The sequence below is a fragment of the Delphinapterus leucas genome, unplaced genomic scaffold, assembly GCF_059928025.1.
Source record: "Delphinapterus leucas isolate spDelLeu-1000000601 "Yukka" unplaced genomic scaffold, BTC_Dleu_Yukka2 spDelLeu_asBTCV2_sq25, whole genome shotgun sequence".
NCBI lineage: Eukaryota > Metazoa > Chordata > Mammalia > Artiodactyla > Monodontidae > Delphinapterus > Delphinapterus leucas.
In genome coordinates, this window is record NW_028322234.1 from 6,682,045 (window position 1) to 6,706,087 (window position 24,043).

A 24,043-nucleotide genomic window follows, 5' to 3' on the forward strand; every position below is an offset into this window, starting at 1 on the left:
GCGCTAGAGGTGCTGGCCGGGGGCCCCGGGGACTCGCGCCCCGCCGCCCTGGGGCCCCGGCGGGGGAGCTCGGGCCATGGCCCGGCCCAGGCTGCGCAGGGGGAGCCCTCTGGCCTGGCCGCCGCTCGGCCGAGGGCTGCGGCCAACTTAGCGGGCTGCCATCCGAGTGCGGGAGGCCGGGGGGAAAGTTTGGCCGCAAGTTGCTCGGCCGCCCGCGGCGGGGGGGAGGGGTGGCGGGCGCGCGCCGGGGCCGGTCACCGCGCCCCCTGAGTCCCCCAGGTCCCCCGGTGGCCGCTCGGGGCCTGCAGGGCCGCGGGCAGGCGCTTCCCGAGCTGCCGCCCCCGCTGCGGCCGCGCCCGCCCGGCCTGGGCCTGTGCCTGGGCCCGAGCCTCGCTCTCGCCGCCGCCGACCCCGCGCGCCGGCCTCGCGCTGCGGCCGGTTTGACACACAACGTTCCATTCGCGGGGCGGGCGGGGGGTGGGGGCGGGGGCAGGGGCGCGCGCCGCGGGCTGGGGGCGGGCGCTCGTTGCCCCGGCGACGGCCGCCCTTATAAGGACATGGGTGGCCGCGCGCGGCGCCCGGCGCCCAGGCCGGCGGGAGGGGCGAGGGCGGAGCGCGGGGCCGCACGGCCAGACCCTCCTCCCTCTCCCTCCCTCTCCCACTCCACTCCCACCCCCGCCCTCGCCCAGCTCCAGCCTTAACCCCCGCCGGGCCGCGGCGGGAGCCTGGGCCAGTGCTGCCCTCTGCCCTTCCGCAGCCTCGCCAAGATGTCTCTCTAAGGCCCTCCCCTCCACCTCCGGCCTTGGACGTTGTGTAGCTCAGCCGCCCTCGAGGCGCCCCTCGGCACCACCCCCCTGCATTCCCGGCAGAAGCAATAATGGGGGGCCGGTTGCACCCGGGGGGCACGCCCCTGCGCAATACACACACACACACACACACACACACCCTGGGGCATTTCTTTGCACAGTTGCCTGATGGATTGTGTTTGCTTCCTCTTCCAGAAAGTCTCCGCGTCCGACCCCCACCCCACCCTTTCTCTGCTTGGGCTAACACCTGGTGCTCGGAATCTCCGGGGGGAAGGGATGTTGTGGTCTGCGGCCGGCGGGGGCGCGAGGTCGGGGGCGGGGGTGGGGTGGGGGGTGGCCTTCGCCAGAATTTCAGGCCTCTGTAGGCAGTGCGCCCACCCGCCCAGCGAGGCTGGAGGCGACAGGAATTCCCACCACCCCTGCGGGGCCTGCCCCTTTCCCCTTTAATTTCCTTTTCTTTCTGTGCTTCACAGAAAGGGCTTGGCCGGGGGCCGGCTGGACTACAGATGTCTCTTCCAGGCTCCCCAGAGCCTCCCAGTTGCCGTTCTGCCTCCACGTCACACACACACACACCAAGACACACACACACACGCGCACACACACCAAGACCCCGAGCTGGGGCAGCCAGCATATATTGCATATATTAAGCACTCTTTGTATGCCACCCCAGCCGCCCTGGGCAAAGAAACCTGGGCCTCTGTTTCTGGGCCTGTTAACATTTAACCGGCTGGAAAAGCCCTTCCTGCAGTGACTTTTCACCTTGGAGTCCTGCAGGTCCGGGCACCCGGCCTTATCTCCTGCCCTGTCCTGGGCTGAGCTGGACACCAGGGCACGTGGCAGGGCCTCTGAGGCTGTAGGCAGGAGAGCAGTGCCCTCTGCCCCCACCAGCTCCTACACCCTCGTCTCTCAGGAAGCGTCCTTGGGAAAAGCCATTACCCTCTCCAGATGACATCTGAGGGGGCACCCTCCGTGACTAGGGCAGGAGATGCTTGGAGATTATGCAGCATTTAAGATGATACCAAGGTTCTGGAGAAGCCAGGCAATAGATGCCCAGCCCTGGGCCTCTGGGCCTTCTGGGGAGGGTGTGGCTGGGTGTGAGGTGGGGGAGGTTTTAACAAGTACAGAAAGCAAGGACTAGAGTTAGACACGAGCAAGGACTTTCCATGGGTCTGACTAGAGTGGAGTTCTCTGCCCTGTAAGCCACTCTAGGGGAGGTGGGCCTGGATGGTTAGAGAGGACCCTTTGGTTCTGGGGGTGCCAGGGAACATGGGGGTGCTGGATGGGTTTTGAGGTGAGGACGGGAGTCCTAGGTCCCTGATCTGGACTTTCTAGGATCCTTGATGGGGTGGGGGGAGACGTGGAGGTGGGTGTCTCAGAGAAGAGATGAGAGATGGAGACTTGTAAGGGCGAGAAGCCTCAAGGAAAAGAGTCAGAGAGGGGCTGGAGAAGGGAGGAGGCAAGGAACTGGGGTTTGAAGGCCACAAGTCTGGAGGAAGGGGGCTCCTAAGTGGCGGTCTGGGGACCGGTTGGAGACTGCGAGGTCTGCAGCAGATCCCAGAACCTCGGATTGGTCCAACCCTTCGGCGGCCGCCCCGCCCCCTCCCAGTAGCTCCACCGCCCCGACACCCTGGGCCCTCCGGGGGAGGGTCGAAGTCCTGCCCCGCCCCCCTGACCCCTGCCCGCGGCCCCGCGGTGACATTTGACCTTGCAGCGGCCGCGGACTGGGGACAAAGAGGCCTGGGCCCATCTGCCGCGGGGGCACCCGTGGGAACCGCAAGACCCAGCTCCGGGCGGCCTGGGAACCTGCCCCCGCCCCCCAATGGCGACCTCAGCTCCTGCCTCCACCTCCAGCGCGAACTCCTTCCCCATCCTCCAACAGGTGACCTTGTCTCCTCTCGGGCCCACCCCCTCCACGGGCAACCTGGTGGGACTCGGGGCTAAGGTCACTTAGACTCTTAGGGAGGGAGAGGGACAAGAGGGGGGTAAAGTCGGCTCCTCTGTTCGGCCACTGGCGACCTTGCCTGCCTGAGTTTGCCTGCTTTCTGCAAAGCCCGCTTTGGTCCAGAGAGAGTACGAGGGGTTCGAAGGTCACCAGCCCCAGCGCTTGCCCGAGGAGTCTGTGGATCCGGAGGACCAGGTTGAGTCCTGGCGGCTTACTAGCGCCGACCTCAGGCCAGCCTTGCCCTCCCAGGGAGAGCCGGTAACGCCGCGCACGCACCTGCACAGGTGCTGCCTGGAACCCCGCGCCCCGCCCCCACCACCACCGGGCTGAGAATGAAAATCTTTCTAATCCCCGTCTTGAGTTTCAGCTACCGCCCAAGACGGGACAGCTGGCCACTAATCCGGAGCGGCAGGGTCGAGCCCAGCCCCCCTTTCCCAACCCTGCCAGACCCGGGTGGAAGGGCAAGGGGTGTGGCCTACGCAAATAACATGCTAATCAGTTGCCTGCTATTAATCTGACACTAACACCTCCCACAGCTCCCATCTCTGGCACGTGAAAGACTCAACTTCTCAGCCTGGCCAAGGGCCATCCAGGCCCTGGAGGGCAGTGTGCCTCTTTGCCCACCATTAGCACCTCTCTGAGTTCCTCATCAACAGCTGTACCAACCCCCTGAATGACTGCTTGCAGCTTTTCTTCCCTTTGCTTTGCTCACCACCCAGAGGCCCTTTACCTTAGCTCCACATTCTTTGAATGCAAATTCCAAAGCCACCTCGGATTCCTCCTCCCTCTACTTTCACTCAGGGAGCAATGCTCTTCCAGCTAATGTTCCACACCCTGAAGTGTTCAGGCTTCAGTCTTCCTTCTGGGTTATGGGTATCTTCCTCTTGGGAACATCTGCCAGGCCAAACCCAGCATTTCCCTGGGAAGGAGGTGCGCAGGGGAAGGTGTGCCCTGCCCCAGTGGACTCCTCCCTGGGCTTCTGGAGACAGATAAGGGTTGGAATTTCAGCTCTGGCTATGTAACCTCACTGAACCCTGAATCCCCCCAGCCAGCCCTGGGGATCCTGTCCCCACAGCCCAAGCTGCTTCTGGCATGACCCTGCTGACATGTCTCTTCACATGCCACATGGTGTCAGGCCAAAGATACCAAGTTTATCTCAAATGCCTGGCCACTATCAAGCCCCAGACACCCAGGTATCAGCCCCCATCACACCAAACACGCCTCAACATGCAAAGTCATGCCACATGACATAACATCACCTAGAACAGTTTATGACATGACCTGCCGTAACTATCTGGCACGTCCAGACACAACCAGAGCAGGGCTTATAGAAAGGTCCCCCCTGGCCGGGGAGGCAGGCAGGGCGGTCTGGGCCTCCCCAGGGCCCTTGCAGTGGCTTCCAGCACTGCCAGCTCCTCTGCCTGTCGGGCTTCCATTAGTGCCACCTGCTGCTCCAGCTTCCGCCGTTGCTCTTCCTGCTTCCGGTGGGCACCACGGAAGGCCATGACCAGGGCACTGGAGGGAGTAGGAGGATGAGCCAGGAAACAGCCCCCCATTCCACCCAAGACAGGGGCTATGTACTCCCAGCCCCAGACGGGAGCTCTTTGAGATTGGGTCTTCCTGGGGTCCCAGAATCACTCAGCAGGGGCTGACCCACATCAGGCACCAGAGGAGGTGTGGAATGGATTGAAGCTGCCATCCACCTTACAGGGGGGAATCTGAGGCCCAGGGAGAGCCAGGGATGCTTCTGAGGTCACATAGGGGGACCTACCTGTGAGCTTTGCATAAATCACTGTTCAGCTCAGTACTCTGAGCACGTCTGGCTCGCCCCTTCTGAGCCACCTCTTCCAGCTCTTCCCGCAAGGACTGCAGCTGCTCCCGCAGGCCCAGAGCCCTGGTACAGGGGTGGAGAGAGAGGGGCTCACAGCCATAGCCAATCTTGTCTTCCTTCCCTCCTCCCACCCACCTGCCCAAGATGTTTCCATGTGAACACAACTGTATGCAGGTGTATACCCAGCCCTGCAGGGTATGCAACACCCCCAAGGGCTCTCACATATTTCCCCTACCCAGGCCACATATCCCCCAGCACAGGACCCAGGCACACACCGGGTGAGTGATGCTGACAGTTCCTGGGCTAGCTCTTCTGGGTTCTGCACTTTGCTCACTTGGCCTCCATCAACAGCCCTGCTGCCACCAGGGACAGCCGGAGGGCCCTGTGGGATGCAGCAGGGAGGGTAGTGACACAGGCCTAGGCTGAGTGTGTGCTCAGCCCAAGTTGGACATCGAAGTTGCCCAGATTGTGGTGGCTACAGCCCCTGCTCTCACAGAGCCCCCACTCTGGTGAGATACCCCAATAAGGGTACAGTACCCAATAAGGGTACAGTACCCAATAAGGGTATAGTACCCAATAACGGTACCTCAATAAGGTACAGGGGAATAAATAATATCTCATTTTCAGGCAGTCCACGAGGACTTCCTGGAGGAGGTGATGTTTGAGCTCAGACCTGTAGAAGGTTGAGGACTTAATTAGAAAGTGACTGGTGTTCCTGGCAGGGGCACAGCACTTACAAAGCCCTGGAGGTAGGAGAGATGATTCAAAGGAGGGTTCCAGAAGCTGCTAAGGCTTTAAGCAGAGGACAGACATGATTAGACAGTAAGGGGCAAAAAGGAAAGCCTCAGGAAGGAAGCTGGAGGGGGAAAATGAATCAGCCTGGGGGTGGGAAGGAGGAGGCACAGGTGTGACTGGAAGACACTAAATCCCTTGGGGCTTATTGGGCTAAATACCCTCAAAGAAAGAAACGTGCAGCTTAAACATTCAACTCCTTTTTTTGTGTGTAGAAATGGAAACAGGCTCAAAGGGGGCTATGATTAACCAGGACCACATAGCCAGTAATATACTGCTATCCCTATCAGGTCCAGGCAGGGCCACTCACCTGGGACCACTCCTCTTCATCTCCACTGCTCCCGCCTCCACTGCTGTCTCCACCACTGCTGTTGGCCCCACCAGTCCAGAGCTTTGCGCGCTCCCAGCGCAGCTGCTCCAGCAGGAGCACGTGGGCTGGGCCCTGGGCTCGGAGGGCAGCCTCCCGCAGCTCCAGAGCCCGCTTCTCCCGCCGCACCAGCTGTAGCCGAAGCATCAGGTCTGCTAGGGTCTCCTAAGAGACCAAGGAGAGGGTAGAGGGTTTGCACCTCTAGGGTCAATTGTTGGGGAAAATGAGGCTCTAGGAGGCGCCCACTGAGAGCAGGTCAGGCAAGAACCCCAGCCCTCACCATGATCTTGCAAGATGGGAAATATCATCCATAAAAACTACAGCTGTAGAAATGGCAGTTCAGAGAGAGCAAGTAGATTAGACAAGGTCAAGTAGCAGTTCAGTGGAAGTGTCTGAGTCTCTCCAAATTCAGAACCTCAGCTTTCATGCCAGGTTATAACCCCCAGGTTATGTCCCCTGCCCCTATCTCTTTTCCATAGGAGGGACATTTTGGAAAGCCAGATTGGAAGTCTTGTGAGAAACTGAGTTCCAGAGGACGAATTTCTAATCATCCCTCAAAACCCCAGCTCCAACTCTCCTCCCTCCAGGAAGCTTGTCCCCAGCCCAGCAAAACTCTCCCTTGCTAATTGGTCCCTGAATCACATCTCTCTCAGACTCAGCAAAGAGTTTGGTCCCACCAGGAAAGACTGACACAGTGGCCACAGCCCATGTGTACCCGTGTGGCCACCAGGTCCTCCTGGATCTGCATCTTCTCCAGCCGGGGCAGGGCTGGGCCAGGCTGGGTCCCCAGAATGGCCTGCACCATGGCTTCTGCACGGGGCACAGCGGACATGGGTGCCAAGGTGGGACCAGGCTCTGGGGGAATCTTCACCAGAGCACGGCGTTCCTGAAGACGCTGGACGTAGCCCTGGAGCTGTATAGCCACCTCCTGTGGTGTGGGCCTATCCACACTGCTGCCCTCGGGGCTACAGGAAACAGAAGAGGGGCCTATGTCAACGCTGCTGGACATGGTTGTGCTAACTTCGTGCCAACCCTGGTGGGCTTCATCAGCTTCCATCTTACTGACCATCATGGGTCCTTCCTATGCCATCTATGCTGGGCATGGTCAAACCAACATGGTAGGTACCATAATGTAAACCCCAATGGGCAACATCAGCCATCAATGATGAATGATGGATGAACACCATCATGCCGATGGGCACAGTCACTCATGTTATCATGGTGGATGCCATCACACCAACCCAATGGGGACCATCACTCAACTTGCCAACCCTGTCAGGCAGCATCATGCCAACGCCAGTGGGTACCAACATCAAGCCAACCCCATTAAGCTCCATCATGCCCTTTCTAATCAGTGGGCACCATCATCCATCTTCATGCCAACTCTGGTGGGTCCTATACCAACCCCAATGGCTGTCATCACTGTGCCAACATTGTTGTGTAGCAACCAGCCAACTCCAGCAGGCCTCAATACCAACCATAGGAGCCATACCAACCCCCAACATGTGGCCAGTTCTGGGAGCCCCATTTTCTCCAATCGGAGCCCCACTCATTGGCCCACCCAGTCCCCAGGGTTCCCAGGGGTACCTTGGACGTGGATGCTGCAGTATCCCTCCATCCATGGCAGCCTCCTCTTGCACCAGAAGCCTCTGAGCTTCCTTCTCAGCCACCTCCAAGTCATCCATGAAGGCTTCTTCTGCTCCTGAGTCTGCCTTCCGAAGAGTGAGCAAGGCCCCATATGCCTCCTCACAGTGTTCACTGTGGGACACCAGTTCTGAGCGCTCCAGGACACCCATCTTGCTGTGTAGGTGACATCCTCACTTGCTCCTGGACCCCTCACTACTCCTCCCACCCCCGCCCCTGGGAGTTTGTAAACTCCTTCAGCACTCTTGGACTAAAATTGCCTTAAGTTAACTTCCGTGGTGAGGGAAAGTACTTTCCTGCGAGGACTCTGTCTCTCTCTGGGGATTGGGGCTATCCTCTGAGGACACCCATTTCCCTCCCAGTCAGTGATATCATGGGCAGGGTGCACTGACCTATACTGCAAGGCTAGACGCAATGCAGTGGCCTCAGCCTCCCGCTGGCCCAGCCGCATGCTGAGGCCCTCACACCGGCCCTTGTACTCCTGGAGCACAGCTGACAGCAGACGGTTGAAGCATTTGAGCTTCTCAATGTTCCTGCCTCCAGAGGTGGGGAAGAGGCAAAGTGAGAGGCCTTGAAGGGCAGTTAGAACCCAGTTGATTTCCACCTTTCCCCACCCCACCCCAAATCCAGCTCCAGACTCCTGGCTTTATAACCCAGCTGGGAGGCACCAGTGCCCTTATGAGCTCAGCATTTGTGGCTCTTACCCCTGGAGATGCTCCATCTGGGCTTCCATGATGTGCATCTCGGGGGCAAGGAGCTGGATGGGGAGAGACCCAAGCATCTGGGTGCTGGAATCACTCTGGAGGCGCCGGAGCAGGGGGTGAGCCAGGGAGAAGGGATCCTGCCAGAAGGAGGTGACTTGATTCACCCAGATTGTCACTGAGAGCCCAGCATCACGGGTTTAGGTCTTTTCCAACCCCAGAAGTTATTGGATCACATGACCAGGATTTGGGTCTCATGGCCCTGAATCCTAAGGATCTTAAGATCATGCATGATTTTCAGCTTCCCACAGTCACCTGAGTGCCCCAGGTCTCCCCATCAGCCCCAGAGCTGCTGGAACCACTACCCGAGCCGCCTGCTTGGTCACAGGAGGGAGGTGGGAAGGGCTTCAGCCTCAGCAGGGAATCCTGCAGCTCCTGGACCTGTGGGGGAATGGGGGATGTCAGGCCTGGGTGCTCAAAGCACCCACCATCCTTCCCTAAGACCTGTTCCTGGAGCAGTGGCAAGAGCCCCAGGTGGAAGGTAGGACCCCCAGACACTCATCCTGCCAAACCCCTCCCTGTATAACCTGGCACAAGTCACTCAGCCATTCAAGACTTCTCTTTCCTTAGACATACAGATGGCCGACAGGTACATAAAAAGACGCTCAACATCACTGATCCTTAGGGAAATGCAAATCAAAACCACAATGAGATACCACCTTACATCAGTTAGAAGGGCAAGCATCAAAAAGACAAGAGATAACAAGTGCTGGCGAGGATGTGGAGAAAAGGGAACCCTCATGCACCATTGGTGAGAATGTAAATAGGTGCAGCCGCTCTGGAAAAAAAGCATGGCATTTCCTCAAAAGAGTAAAAATAGAATGACCACATGATCCAGCAATTCCGCTTCTGGGTATTTATCCAAAAGAAACCAAAACACCAACTCGAAAAGACATCTGTACCCTCATGTTTATTGCAGCATTATTTACAAGAGCCAAGACATGGAAGCAACCTAAGTGTCCGCTGATGGATGAGATGGATACGAAGATGTGGTGTATACATTTATACAATGAAACATTATTCATCCGTAGAAAAAGAAACCTTGCCATTTGTGACAACATAGAAGGACCTTGAAGGCACTATGCTAAGTGAAATAAATCAGCCAGATAAAGACAAATACTGTATGACCTCACTTATATGTGGAGTCTAAAGTAAAACAAGGGAATTCCCTGGCAGTCCAGTGGTTAGGACTCAGTGCTTTTACTGCGGTCACCCGGGGCTCAATCTGATCAGGGAACTGAGATCCCGCAAGCCGTGCGGCCCGGCATAAATCAATCAATTGATCCATCAATCAATCAAAAATTTAAAAAATTGAACTCACAGATACAGAGAATAGGTTGGTGGTTGCCAGAGGCAAGAGTGGGTAAAGGGCTTCCCTGGTGGCACAGTGGTTAAGAGTCCGCCTGCCCCGATGCAGGGGACACGGGTTTGTGCACCAGTCCGGGAAGATCCCGCATGCCGCGGAGCGGCTGGGCCCGTGAGCCATGGCTGCTGAGCCTGCGCGTCCGGAGCCTGTGCTCCGCAACGGGAGAGGCCACAACAGTGAGAGGCCCGCATACCGCAAAAAAAAAAAAAAGAGTGGGTAAATTTTTTTTAAAAAGACTCCTCTTTCCCAGCTGGTAAATGTGCTCCACTCTGTAGGGAAATGAGCCCCACTCCTCATGCTGGGCTCCCGCAGCCCCAAGTCTCACCTCCTGTGTCCCTCCTACCCTGACATCCCCTGGGCTCTGGACTTGGACACAGAACTGTCCCTTTAATGCCCCGTGTGGGTGGCTCATGGCATTTTGAGCTGATCAAGGCCCAAACAGCTCTGGTCTCCCTCCCACCAAACCTGCCCCTCCCGCAGGCTCCCTATGGCTCACTTCCAGTCTCCTAGGCTCCCAACCCAGGGCTCGTCCTCAACCCCTCTCCAGCTTTCACACCCCACCTGCCAGCTCCACCTTCAGCATCACCCAGAATCTGTCCACTTCTCACCACCTCCACAGCTTCCATCCCTTACATGTCTGGACCAGTGCCTCCTCCTGGATCTCCAAGATTCCAGCCTCTCCCTCCACTAGCTGTTCCTCCCACGGTGGTGAGAAGGCACCTGTGAATGCCTGCATCAGGTCTCCACCCTTGCTTGCTCGGAACCCTCTGTGGCTCCCACCTCACTCAGAGCAAAAGCTCAAATCCTCCCTGCAGCCCGCAAGGCACTCCGGGATCTGCTCCCACCACCTCCGTACCCTTGTCTCCTCCTGCTCAGCCCCACACTGGCCTCCTCACTGTTCGTTGAACACAGTAATCACACTCCAACCTCAGGGCCTTTGCATATGCTGTTCCCTTTGCCTAGAATGCTCTTCCCCAGCTCCTTGCATGGTTCCTCCCTTGCCCCCCTGTGGTCTTCATTCAAGTGTCGCCGCCTCCTCACTGGGCCTCTCTGATCACCTTAACTAAGGTTGCAAGGGGCCTTTGTCTCTTTGGGGTTCAGCAGCCAAGCCTCCACAAAAGCTTTACAAATGAACAAATGATTGAATGTGTCCTACAACAGGCCTGCTGCCTCCCTCCCACCAGGGAGCCCTGGGAGGCAGGCCTGCCCCACTCACCTCCCTCTGCAGCATCTCCTTCTCAACCTGGAAGGCCTTCAGGGAGTTCTGTGTGCGGATCAGCTCGTCCTCACGGCTGCCCAGGGCCAAACGCAACCAGGCATTCCTTTCAGTCAATCGGGCTGCATCCCGCTGGCAGCTCCCAGCCTGCTCCTGCTCCAAGCAGGGCTTTGGTCCCCCCTCGCTTCTGTCCTTTGCCTCCAACGGCCCAGGACATCTTGGGGGCTGGTGGCGCCAGGCAGCAACAGCCGCTTCCAGAGAGCTCAGAGCTTGCTGGAGAGTCTGAAACACGTCAGGGGCTCTGGGTCCAGAGAGGACATTCTCCCTGTCCCGTGCGGCTGCCTCTGGGGCCTGGTGGGCTTCCTGGGCAGGCTCATAGGGCCCCTCGGGCGCTGCAGCAGGTCCCCTGCTAGAGTCCCCATCAACTTCTTTGTCAGTCCTGTGAAGAGGTGAGAGATGGAAAGATCTGGAAATGGGGTCATCTGGGGTAGCTAACACAAAGAGGCTTTGTAACAAGGCTGGGACTGCATCACGCAGGGCCTCGAAAGTCAGACTGAGGGCAATGGGAGCCATGGCATGTGTGTGAGTAGGGGAGGGACATAAACAGATCTATGGGTGGGAAAGATGTGCCAGGCCTGTAGTGGGGGACACAGACCAAGTGGGCCTTACCTGCTCTCCAGGCCCTGCCCTTTGGCCTCCGCCTCAGGGCCCAGCGGCTCTGGCTTGCAGCTATCCTGAGATGGCACAGGGCCCGGCTCGGAGCTCCCACTGGCTGCCTCAGCCTCTTCTGAACTCTCTGCTACAGGGTCCAGCTCACCCTGCAAATGATCCCCAGAGCTGAGCTCTAAGCCAGGCAGGTCTGGGTCCTGGGGTCTCGCAGAGTTGGGTGTGGCAGGGAGGGGGGACACTTACGGGCAGAGCGGCGTGCCTCCCTCGCCGGCTTCGGGGCCGTGTGGCCCTGGCACTCATTGTCATCCAGAAATCAGGGTCCCCTGAATCCTCCTCCTTCCTCACCCCCTAAAACCACCACCTGATCTCAGCTCAAAGCAAATGATAGCCTCAATTTCCTGTTCTGTGATATAGGCATTGATTTCACTTCTCTGAAAGGATCTTGAGTTATCAATGTTGATTTGAATGCCTCCCTTGACGGTCAGCTCACAATCTCTCAAATTTGCCCTCACCTCTTCTTTCTTTTCTGCCTCCTTTATTTTTCACTACCTCTTTGCTCCTCTTCCTCCCCTATATGGGCTTGGGACGAGGACTTCAACAGTCCTCTCTCCTCCCCAGGGCTCTCCTGAACCAAAGATTCCAATCCTGGGGTTTGGTCCCCTCAGCCGCTCTAATTCCCTGTTCTTCTGGGGGCACCTTGGTCAGAAAACCAAGTCCCTGGACACTCTTGGGGTCACTCTGGCCACTGCCTACTCAGGCTTGGCCTGGCCAAGGCCAGCCTAGGAGGAGCCAGGAAACAGGAAGCCCACTCCCCGGCCATGTGACTTGTTATTGTGCAGTTTCCTCTTCAAGGACAGCGGCTTCCTCCAGCCCCAGCAGGAGGACATATGTCCAGCTCCCACTATGTCAGTCCCTCCTCGCCTCTGCTTCCAAGCCCGTGGCTCCTCCATCTCTGACCCTTGGATTTTATTTCTCAGAAGCTAGAATGCTCCCCTGGGCTGAGGCTCTCCAGCTGGCTCCCCCGTGAACTTCTTTCCTCTGCCTATACCTTCAGTGTCAGGGTCAGAGTTCTCATTCCACTTCAAGTCACAGACAGACCTGGGATTGGTACCCCTGAGCAAGTGATGATCCCCTCTGAGCCTCAATTTCTATATCTTCCTACAGTGTCATGGGAGTTTGTTTTTTTTCAAAACAAACAACTTTTTATTGAAGTATAGTTGATTTACAATGTTGTAGTAGTTTAAGGTGTAAAGCAAAGTGATTTTATTCTTTTCATTCTTTTTTTATTCTTTTTTAGGTTCTTTCCATTATAGGTTATTGCAGGATATTGAATATAGTTCCCTGTGCCTTGTTTTTTTAATCTTGTCCTTGTTTTTTTTAATCTATTTTATATATAGTAGTATGTACCTATTAATCCCAAACTCCTAATTTATCCCTCCCTCCTCCCTTCCCCTTTGGTAACCATAAGTTTTTTTCTTTTCTTTTTTTGTCCCCCCTCCTTTGTTTTTTGGCCGTGCCACACAGCTTGTGGGATCTTAGTTCCCCGACCAAGGATTGAACCCAGGCCCTCACCTGGGCCTTCAGCGGTGAGGGTGCAGAGCCCTAACCACTGGACTGCCAGGGAATTCCCAGTAACCATAAGTTTGATTTTTATGTCTGTGAGTCTATTTCTGTTTTGTAAATAAGTTCATTTGTATCATTTTTTTTAGATTCTACATATAGGTGATATCATATGGCATTTGTCTTTGTCTACTCACTTCACTTAGTATGATAATCTCTAGGTCCATCTATGTTTCTGCAAATGGCATTATTTCATTCTTTTTTATGGCTCAGTAATATTCCATATTGTGTGTGTGTGTGTGTGTATACATATATTCCAGTGTTATAGGAATTTTAACAAGCAATTTGCACATGGCCAGGCACCATCTGGAACTGAATCATAAGGCACCCTCCTTGTTCCCTACTACCTCTGACCATCCCATCTCTGTTTCCTCTGCCAGCTACTGTTTCTTCTCCATAAATGCTGGATTCCTCAGAGCCCAGATGGTCCCTACATCCTGCTCATTTTTCCTGCATCCACCTCTAAAGGGCCTCCTCCTCATCTCCATCCATAGTCACAGCCCAAGCCTCTCCTCCCCAACCTGGATACCAGCCCAGCTCCCTCCCTGGGCTCCCCAGCCATCCCTCCACTCCCTTCCCCACCAAGGCTGCAGAGATCTCACTGTTCACCTACCTGGCTCATACACCCTCCATAGCTCCCCATTGCCCTTGGGAAACATTTCAAGCTCTTCAGCCTGGCATTCAAGGTCTTTAAAAAAATTATGCCTGCGGCTGGCACCAATCCAATGTGTACTCCACACTCTAGCCGCTATAACCTCCTCTGTGAACAGCTGAAGTTTCTCAGTTCTCTCACACCCTGGTGCCTTTGGCCATGCCTTAACCTCTGCCTGAAACACACCTTCCTTGCTTCTGCGCTTCTGTGTAAACTGTGCAGAGCCTGGGATAGCCTGAATCTTCTTGGTCCCACTGACAGAAGCTATGAGGCTGAATCTTCCTGTTTCTGTGTCCCCAAAGGTAGTAGCGAGAGAAGTTGCAATTCTCTGACTTCGGGGTACCCGGGGCATTGAAATTCTCACTCTTAGCTTCTGCTCTGGCCATATTAACCTGTGAGAGGTTCCACCACTCCAAGGCTCTTCAAAGCCTCCAGACTTTTGCCCAGGCGGTTTCTTCTGCCTGGAATGACCTTCCTCCTCTTGTTTTTCTAGCAAATTCTCCATCCTTCAAGGCTCATTTTCCACAGCCCCTCTGGGCTGTCACTGAACCAGAGCCTGGCTGATGTGGACAGGCTTAGCAGACTTTAACAAATAAAGAAACTGAGGCTCAGTTTTTAAATGGTTATGGAGCTGAAGGGAGAACTGTGCATGAAGAAGGAAGGGTGGTTTGAAATAGTTCTGGCTTAGCATTTTTTATTTTTTGCAAATATTTGTGAAATAAGGAGCAGAATTAAATAATTGGGAGGGCCCTTGGGCTCTGGACCTCGCCCACCTCTGCCGCAAAAACCCCTCACTGAGGTTCAGTCAACTCTATTAATCACCAATCAGCCCCACCTCTTCTAAATCCCACCCAACTCAGTCCTGCTACGTTTAATCACACTGCAAACTAGGACTTCTCCATCTTTCTGAGACTATCCCATTGAAAGCCCAACTCCACTCTGCCTTGTTACGGTAGAAACGCTGACCCGCGCAGTCCGAATCCGCCAGAAACATAAAAGCTCCGCCTTATCTGACTTTAGCCAATCACATTCCAGATCCCGCCCCCCTCAGCTCCTCTCCAGTCTATCACAATCCAAACCCCACCTCCTAGAACAGTATCAGCCTATCAGCTTCCAAGGCTCTCCAGCCTCGTCCCATACATCTCTCCTCTAGGCCTGCTGCCTGCTGAACTACATTTCCCAGGAGGCGTGGCGGCCGCGCCGTACCATTTCCGGCTGGTAAAGATGGCGGTTTCCTAGCGATTCGGCAGCTGAGTCGGAGGGAGGCTCACGCTACGGTGAGCAGGAGCTGGGTGGTGAAAGCGTGCGGGATCCGTCCCTAGAGGCCCAACTTCCCTAGCCCCACAAATTCAGCCCCTCACTTGCCCTGAGGTTTCCGCCTTCAGCTCTGGTTTCTCCTGCAGTCTAGCCTCCATCCCTCTTGCTGCAGCTAAGCTGTGTTTTCCTTAGAGGTTGTGGGGACTGCAAGGCTCAGAGACGATCCCCGGCAGCCCGCACCCATTGCCCAGATGGGCAAACTGTTCCACTAGCGTCCTGTTTTTCCTCAAGGGAATTGTAATACCAGATCTGCTCCCCTTCCGTGTGCAGACACCCCCTAGGCAGCCAGCGCTCCGCTGCGGAGGAGGGAACCCTAGAAGTTATTATTCTTTTATTCACCAAGACCTCTTCAGTTTCAGGTAACAAAAAACCCAACTCAATCTGGTTTAAGCAAGAAAGGGAATTTAGGCATAGCTGGATTCAGGTGCTCAGAAGTGTATCTGTCGTTTTTTGGGTGAGCATCATTACAGGCAAGCTCTGTTTTCCTTCTTGGAGGCAAAAGAGGCTCCTAGCAGCTCTCGACTTGTAATTTCCCCAGCTTTGCAACTCTGACGAGTTCCTTTCCTCTAACAGCACTATTGGAAGTCTCAGAGCTGCCCCTCACTGGCGTGTGTTGGGTCCTGTCCCTACCTCTGAGCCATTCACAGTGGCTCACTAGCCAAAAGGGGGAGGGGAGGGGTTAGCCCTACAGAAAAAAAAAGGGAGACTGTTATCTCGAGCCAGAGTGGATGCTGGGCTGATAAGTGTTAAAGGCACCCATCCTACAGATGAGGAAACTGAGACCCTGAGAGGAGTTACTCTTAGTAAGCGACTCATGCCCTGTTCTCCTGCCCAATAACCAAATGCTTTTAAAACCCCTAAGGGAAGGATCCTGGCTTCCCCCATACCTGCTCCATCCAGCCACTCAGGAGCCATGGAGGTGGCGGAGCCCAGCAGTCCCGCTGAAGAGGAGGAGGAGGAGGAAGAGGAGCAGTCAGCTGAGCCCAGACCCCGCACTCGCTCCAACCCTGAGGGGGCGGAGGACCGGGCGCTGGGGGCCCAGGCCAGTGTGGGCAGCCGCAGCGAGGGCGAGGGTGAGGCGGCCAGTGCTGACGACGGGACCGCCAACCCTCCCGGAGCCGGTCCCAAGCCGTGGCAGGTGCCTCCACCAGCCCCAGAGGTCCAGGTGCGGACGCCAAGGGTCAACTGTCCAGAGAAAGTGGTAAGTGAGGGGCTTGACCAGTGGCTTCGAGGTGTTAGGGAACCTTGGGTTACACATGGTCTTTTAGGATCCACTCTGGAAAACAGTCCCTTTGTTCTAGTCTCCTAGGGCTGCCACAGCAAGTTACCACAAACTCGGTGGCTTAAAACAACAGAAATTCATTTTCTCACAGTTCCAGATGCCAGAAGTCTGAAATGAACGTGTCACATTCCCTCTGCAGGCTCTAGGGGAGGAGGCTTCCTTGACTCTTCCAGCCTCTGGTGGCTCCAGTCGTTCCTTGGCTTGTGGCTGCATCACTGCAATCTCTGTCTTCACAGAGCCTTCCCCTTTGTGTCTCCCAGTCTTCTCTTTTCTTTTATTCTTTCTTTTTTTGTTTGTCTTTTTTTGGCCGAGCAGCATGCGGGATCTTAGTTCCCTGACCAGGGATCGAACCCGTGCCCCCTGCAGTGGAAGCGCAGAGTCTTAACCACTGGACCGCCAGGGAAGTCCCCAGTCTTTTCTTTTATAAGCACACTTGTTCTTAGATCAGAATGATCTTATCTCAAGATCTTTACCTTAATTGCATCAGCAAAGACCCTAATTCCAAATAAATTCACATTCTGAGGTTCCAGGTGGATATATCTTTTAAATTTATTTATTTATCTTTGGCTGCATTGGGTCTATAGCTGCGTGCGAACTTTCTCTAGTTGCGGCGAGCAGACTCCTCATTGCGGAGGCTTCTCTTGTTCTGGAGCACAGGCTCTAGGCGTGCGGGCTTCAGTAGTTGTGGCACGCGGGCTCAGTAGTTGTGGCGCATGGGATTAGTTGCTCCGCGGCATGTGGGATCCTCCCAGACCAGGGCTCGAACCCGTGTCCCCTGCATTAGCAGGCGAATTCCTAAACCACCGCGCCACCAGGGAAGTCCCAGGTGGATCTATCTTTTAGAGAGCCACAATTCATCCCACTATTCCCTTGTTTTCTTGTTTCTGTGTTGAATGTTCTCTGGTTTGTTTGTTCACTCATCAACCTGGACTCCTAGTCCAGTGCTCTTTTCCCTCAGCTGCCTCCTTCTAAAGTGGATGGCTTAGCTGGGAATTGGGAGTCATCACATGGCCTTTTCCAATGGGGCTGCTTGGAGAGGGCCAGCAGAGTGGCGTGGGGGCCTGCATTAATGTTCAGTCGCCCGGTGCTGCTAGTCACAGCTCTCACCACCCTTCAACTTCATTGCAGATCATCTGCCTGGACCTGTCGGAGGAAATGTCGCTGCCAAAGCTAGAGTCATTAAATAGGTGAGAGGAATATTTGGGGGCTTGAGCTTGCAGCTATGGCTAGGAAGGGCCCAGCCCAAAAAACGCAGGGCTGTCTCTCTCAGGCTCACCCCCGGGGCCTGGCGGTATTGGAGAGTAGCAATGATAACTGGTAATGATACAGCTGCGGCCCATCGGGGCTGTGTTCTAAGCACTTGAGAGCGATCACACGCCACCCAGGTCACAGCCATGACTCGGAAACTCCAAGAAGCAAAATGACTTGCCCGAGGCCTCCCAGCAAATGGGCAGAGCCAGATTCAGACCAAGGCCTGGCGGACTCCAAAACTCTTGCCCCTGAGCAGCTAAGTCTCATTGGGGTCAGGTGGCAGGGCCTGGATGGGGCCTGAGGACGAGCCTGCCTTGCCCTCCCTGGCACTCGTGATGACCCGCGGCTGAGCAAAGGTGGGGTGCCTCCCACAGATCAGATGTGAGACCCAGGCTGGCCAGAGGGACCCATCGGAGAGGGCAAGAGCTGGAGGGGGGGGTCAGCTAGGCTGGGTTCGCGGCTGGGCTCTGCTGCCCCCACTGCCGCATGACCTGGGCCTTAACTACCCGGTCACCCTCTGGCCCTCCGCAGCTCCAAAACCAATGCCCTCAACGTCTCCCAGAAAATGATCGAGATGTTCGTGCGGACAAAACACAAGATTGACAAGAGCCACGAGTTCGCGCTGGTGGTGGTGAACGATGACACTGCCTGGGTGAGACTGGGCAGGGCTGGGTGCCCTGGGGTCCCCTGGGGCTGAGGGAGCACCTCGCTGAGTCCCATGCTTCCCTGCAGCTGTCCGGCCTGACCTCTGATCCCCGAGAACTCTGCAGCTGCCTCTACGACCTGGAGACGGCCTCCTGCTCCACCTTCAGTATCCTTTCCACGCAGGGAGCCCCGGGGAGCGGCCTGGCTTGGCCTGGCTCAGGTCTAGATCCCAGCTCTGCCACATCAGGCTTGGGCCAGTCACGTCTCTGAGCCTCAGTTTCTTCATCTGTAAAATGAGAGCCACAAAACCTCCTGCCCCACAGGGTCGCTGTGAAGATAGTCAGAATACAGAAGCAAAAACAGCTGATTTGGACTCTGGATGTCAAAAATGCATCCACCTGGGGAACACTTCATGAAGGGCTAAGTACACGGTGGGTGCTCAGCAAATGGCCGTATGTGACTGAAAAGTCACAATCATTGCTACAGCCCCTCCAACCTGGGCATAGCACATTTTATACTAACTCGAACATTAAAGGCTCACTGCAGCCCAGAACTTAAATATAATATGATCCCTGTGAGTTACAAAGAAAACAGTAATGAGGGGAGGGGGACAGGGACACCCATGGCTCTCTCCATGAGGAGAATGGCCCTAGCCCTGAGGGAAAGGGGGCTTTGAATCACTAAGGGCCTTCAGGGCATCTGATGCCAGCCCCCTAGTTTATGATCTGTGCTGAGGGAAAACAGGCTCAGAGAGGGCAAGCGACTGGGACAGGGTCACACAGCGTGTGTCCTGGCAACCGGCTCAGAGGCACCTGCGCTCTCCCGGCATCAGGAGGGAAGCCACCCACCCATGCGCTGCTCTGCTCTCCTTAGCATTCCCACCAGATTTGGAAGGTCTCTTCAGCCTCATGTAAGTCCCCCATGGGGAAATTATTGTTCACCTTTGAAGAGAAGAACCCTTTCTGGGTAAAAGCTCCAAACAGCCCAGAAATAGTCCTTTAGGGAGGCCTAAAGCCTTCCTTTCTCACCCTTTCTCACTGGAACAATTGCTCACTTACCTGTCTGGAAGCATTTTTGCAAAAGAGGTTCCTTCTCAAATCTCGCCCTTTGTGTTATTCTCTGACAGCCCAGTGGTTCTCCACTACTTTCTTATTGATTGATTGATTGATTGACTGCTGCGCTGGGTCTTTGTAGCTGCGCGCAGGCTTTCTCTAGTTGCGGCGAGCGGGGGCTACTCTTTGTTGCAGTGCACAGGCTTCTCATTGCGGTGGCCTCTCTTGCTGCAGAGCATGAGCTGTAGGCGCATGGGCTTCAGTAGTTGCAGCATGCGGGCCCTAGAGCACATGGGCTTCAGTAGTTGCAATGCATGGGCTCAGTAGTTGTAGCGCGCAGGCTCAGTAGTTGTGCACGGGCTTAGTTGCTCCGCGGCATGTGGGATCTTCCCAGACCAGGGATCAAACCCATGTCCCCTGCATTGGTAGGCGGATTCTTAACCATGGGACCACCAGGGAAGTCCCTCCACTACTTTTTTTTTTTTTTTGCGGTACGCGGGCCTCTCACCGCCATGGCCTCTCACGCTGCGGAGCACAGGCTCCAGACGCGCAAGCTCAGTGGCCATGGCTCACGGGCGCAGCCGCTCCGCGGCATGTGGGATCCTCCTGGACCAGGGCACAAACCCGCGTCCCCCGCATCAGCAGGCGGACTCCCAACCACCGCGCCACCAGGGAAGACCCACTACTTTCTTTTAACCTGGAGGCAGCCAACTTTTTCTTTAAAGGACCAGATAGTAAGTATTTTTGACTTTGTTGGCCACATCGTTTCTGTCTTGGCAACCAGACTCTGCCCATTTTAATTAGAAAGCAGCCACAGACCACAGGTATGCAAGTGGGCATGGCTGTGTGCCAATAAAACTTTATTTGCAGGCACAGATTTGAATTTCACATTTCTGATTGTCACAAAATATTCTCCTTTTGGTTTTCTTTCTTCCCAACCTTTAAAAATGAAAAAGGTTCTTAGCTTGTGGGCCCAAGTATTCTAAGCCCTGTTTTTGCCAGCCCCTTGATGGTAGCCAAGGAGGTTGTTTTGCCCATCTCAGCAGATTTTGGAAGTGAATCTATGGGGTAAATTCCTAATGGAGAACAGGCTGGAACAAGGTGGTGTGTGTTTTTAATTTTGCTAGACTTTGCCAAAGCACTTTCCCAGGAAATGAACCCTGTTTACCTCCCCCAGCACCGGGGTTGCTCACACGCCTGAAAGTCCTGCCCGTCTGATAGGTGGGAAGAGGCTGCATCTTATTTTGCTGTGCTTTTCTTTTCATTCATTTTTAAGCCATTCAGTATTCTTTCAGTAAATTTGTCTATTTGTTCCCTTTACCTACTTTTCTAGGGGGATGTCGGCTTTTTTCTTGTTGGTGATCAGATTTGTTTTTTACATATTAAGGACATTAGCCCTCTATCTGCCTAGTGCCCTGTACTCAATGTGAGAACCATCTGTGGCTGAGTGGGCAACTGGGCAGTGACTTTGCATATAAGATCTGGTCCCTGCTTCAGAGTCTCCTGGCCTGGTAGGGCAGGTCCAGCTCAACACAGTGATGGGGGACGTTCAGGATGCTGAGGGTGGCCTGAGCAGGCCCTAGCTTTGGGGTCAGCAAAACCTCTGATGGAGCAGGAGAGGTCAGGCAGAAAGGCGAAGCTGGGGACGTGCTGGGGCAGAGGGAACAGCATGTGGGAAGGCTCAGAGGCAACAGTGAACTTGGGAGGGGTCAGGTGGGGCCTCACATACACGGTGAGGAGCTGGGCTCTCTGAGGGTGACAATAGGGGTGTGCTCCCAGGGTGTGCTCTGACCTGTCCCCCATCCCTGCGGCGCAGCCAACAGAAGACCGAGCTGCCAGTCACAGAGAATGTGCAGACGATTCCACCGCCGTACGTGGTCCGAACCATCCTGGTCTATAGTCGTCCACCCTGTCAGCCCCAGTTCTCCCTGACGGAGCCCATGAAGGTGAGGGAGGCCTGGGAGAGGGAGGGATGCCTACAGCCAGCAGGATGGTGGTTAGACACTAGGAGGGACTTCCTGACCACAGGAGCTGGGGTGCCTAGAGTCAGGTTCCCAGAGTCTTGGGCAGTAGCTGGGAAATTGTGATCATGGGGGCATGGGGTGACCAAAGTCCCAAAGGCTGGCTTTCTTCCCCTGCAGAAAATGTTCCAGTGCCCGTATTTCTTCTTTGATGTTGTTTACATCCACAACGGCGCCGACGAGAAGGAGGAGGAGATGAGTTGGAAGGTGAGAGGCTGCTGTGGGTGTGGGTGGCAGGCGGATGTAGGCGCAGATGGGATGGCTCCAAACCCACCTGCCCCGGCCTTGAGGGAAAGGGGGGCTTTGAATCACTAAGGGACTTCAGGGCATCTAATGCCAGCCCCCTAGTTCATGATCTGTGCTGAGGGAAAACAGGCTCAGAGAGGGCCAGCAACTAGGCCAGGGTCACACAGTGTGTCTCTGACGGAGTGGCACCTGGCAACAGGCTCAGAGGCACCTGTGCTCTCCTGGCATCAGGAGGAGGGAAGTCACCCATCCCTGCCCACCCATGCACGGCTCTGCCATTAGTCTTCTCTTTAGCGTTCCTGGTCCTGCTGGATCATGGTCATTCAACTTCCATTTCCCACATGTCTTCAGTGAACTAATGGGGCTGTTGGGACAGTGGCCCATGAGTATGTAGGGTCCTGTCCACTTCATCCCCAGCATCCCCTGCTTCTCTCTCTTCCTGCCTTCGCTTTCTCTGTGTCCTCTGCCTGGAGCATGCTTCCCTCCCTGCCTTGCCAGGCTCTGCTGGTCCTTTACATCCCAGCCCTGAACTAGTTGTGGCATCTCGAGTCGGCCACTTATCTCTCTGAGCCTCACTTTACCCAACTGTGAGCAGAGGGGGTTGAGCCCAGCTCCTACTTATACTTCAGTACCCAAACGGGAAGTCCCTACTTGGAGAAAACTTCCCTGCTCCTCAAGGTAGATCAGCATGGGGGCTGAGGTCATTGTATCCGACTGGGCCTCTCCAGGCTAGGGGCTCCAGCACTGAGACCTCTTGGGGTCCCTAGCACTGAGTGGGTGGCAGGAAATGTTTGCTGAATGTGGGAATGTTTTCTCGAAAACTCCTCTTTACCCTTCGGAACCCATTCCTGAGGCCCCCTCCTGGGAGGCCCTCCAGGACAGGGAGGGCCTGTCAGGGGAACCTCTGCCTGAACAGCCCTTCCTTGGCCCCATAGGACATGTTTGCCTTCATGGGAAGCCTGGATACCAAGGGTACCAGCTATAAGTACGAGGTGGCGCTGGCTGGGCCAGCCCTTGAGCTGCACAATTGTATGGCCAAGCTTCTGGCTCACCCGCTGCAGCGGCCCTGCCAAAGCCACGCCTCCTACAGCCTGCTGGAGGAGGACGATGAAGCCACCGAGGCTGAGGCCACTGTCTGAACCGTCCCTGTACATCCAACCTTCTAATACGATGAAACATTCGGCCGAGAATGCTGGTTCTCACACTGGGCTCTGTGGGACCCCCAGAGGGAGGTCTAGGAGGTATCCAAGGCACCTGGGGAGCCCTGAAGGGAACCTAGGATTCCAGGAAGCATCCCAGGGACTCTGGACACCCATTCCCTATGTTTCCCAGCCCATATCCCACTCCCAGTTTTTCAGTTGTGATTCTTGTTGTGCCCTGTGTGATTTTTGCCATCAAAATAAAAATCTGAGAATCCCTAACCCAGGTCCACAACGATCAACTTGTGTTCATTGGAATCTTTTTCGTTGCAAGTGACAGAAAACCCACCCACTGAGCAGAAAGGAAAATGGCTTGGTTCTTGTGGATAAGAAGCCATGGTGTAGCTTCAGGCTTTGCTGTATCCAGGTGCTCTGACATTGCCATTGGGGAGGGCTGAAATACCCTGCGTGGTTGGTGTTCAGTGTGCCCTGCTTTCCTCCCAACCCGTGGAAAGGGGTGAGATGGCTGTGACTGCTCCCCAAATCCCAACCCAGGTGAAGTGAGGGCTCTCCCAGCACCCCTTACGACTGGCCTTGCCTAGGTCATGTAACCTTGCATTGGGCCGGTCATGGGCCAGAGCTGTGGTACACTCTGATTGGCCAGGACTCCATCAAGCTTCTCTGGTAAGGAAGCTTTATAGTTCCATCAGGAAATAGTGTGGGTGCTCCCCAGAGGAAGGGAGACAGATATAACAGGTGCATCACTCAACTATCTTACTGGATGATGAGCAATTGTGAAAAAAAAAGAGCTTACCAGCTAGGTTTTCTTAGTTCCTTATCAAACAAAAATAGCTTTATCGAGAAACAGCTTTTCCTTCCCATGAGGATTTATTAGGCACCTGTGTGCCAGGCCCCTCGTTCAACTTCACACCGGTCTGGAAAGGATTATTCTCCCATTTTGCATGTGGGGAAACTAGAGTCCTAAGAGGCTCAGGGCTCCAAAGTAATGGACTCCCGACTCCGCAGAACTGAAAATGGGCAACACAGAGCCACTGCGGGAGGGAGATATTAATTGAAGCCTAACATACTATCAGGGCTGCGTGCGCTAATGGAGGCCGCCTCTGCAGATGGTTCTGTAAGACCTAATGCCTTGGCACCATCGGGTCCCGGGAGCGTAGCTTCACCCCCTCCAGCAGGCTGTGTTAGTGTTTACGCGGTTTTGAGAGATAACGGCACACACGACGACCTCCACCCTACCGGGACCTTATCGGCTGCTCCTAGCCCTGCCTGGGCACTACCTGGTGTCGCAGGCTCGGGCCAGCATTAGAGCTCCTGAACCTAGATGTGGACGACAATACGTCGCGGGTCAGCCTGGCTGGGGACCCTGCACTGCGCCGAGGGGCGGGGACCCTGGCTGAGGGGCG

At 55.4% G+C, this 24,043-nt stretch overlaps 2 protein-coding genes across 4 annotated transcripts; one reads left to right on the plus strand and one right to left on the minus strand.

Annotated features, from left to right (window-relative positions):
* Nucleotides 1–3,986: 3,986 nt before the first annotated feature.
* USHBP1 (USH1 protein network component harmonin binding protein 1) lies at nt 3,987–12,887 on the minus strand. Its single transcript, XM_022558618.2, has 12 exons — nt 11,638–12,887; nt 11,395–11,543; nt 10,726–11,164; nt 8,399–8,524; nt 8,087–8,223; nt 7,775–7,915; nt 7,326–7,496; nt 6,454–6,703; nt 5,682–5,903; nt 4,855–4,961; nt 4,520–4,642; nt 3,987–4,263 (listed from the first exon to the last, which is right to left on the minus strand). Exons 1-12 carry the CDS (start codon nt 11,698–11,700, stop codon nt 4,074–4,076), a joined length of 2,118 nt encoding a protein of 705 aa, XP_022414326.1. The 5' UTR covers nt 11,701–12,887; the 3' UTR covers nt 3,987–4,073.
* A 1,954-nt stretch (nt 12,888–14,841) lies between these two features.
* Nucleotides 14,842–22,736, plus strand: BABAM1 (BRISC and BRCA1 A complex member 1). Of its 3 annotated transcripts, XM_022558673.3 has the most exons (10): nt 14,850–14,943; nt 15,254–15,342; nt 15,846–16,184; nt 17,394–17,452; nt 18,048–18,168; nt 18,249–18,327; nt 19,047–19,071; nt 21,030–21,159; nt 21,355–21,441; nt 22,416–22,736. In XM_022558673.3, the coding sequence occupies exons 3-10, from the start codon at nt 15,897–15,899 to the stop codon at nt 22,617–22,619; spliced, it is 993 nt and encodes a 330-aa protein (XP_022414381.1). In that variant the 5' UTR covers nt 14,850–14,943; nt 15,254–15,342; nt 15,846–15,896; the 3' UTR covers nt 22,620–22,736. The 3 variants fall into 3 exon arrangements, with proteins under 3 accessions (XP_022414383.1, XP_022414381.1, XP_089761388.1); XM_022558675.3 differs by lacking the exon at nt 15,254–15,342 and having other exon boundaries at nt 14,842–14,943; XM_089905262.1 differs by lacking the exon at nt 14,850–14,943 and having other exon boundaries at nt 15,217–15,342.
* Nucleotides 22,737–24,043: the final 1,307 nt, after the last annotated feature.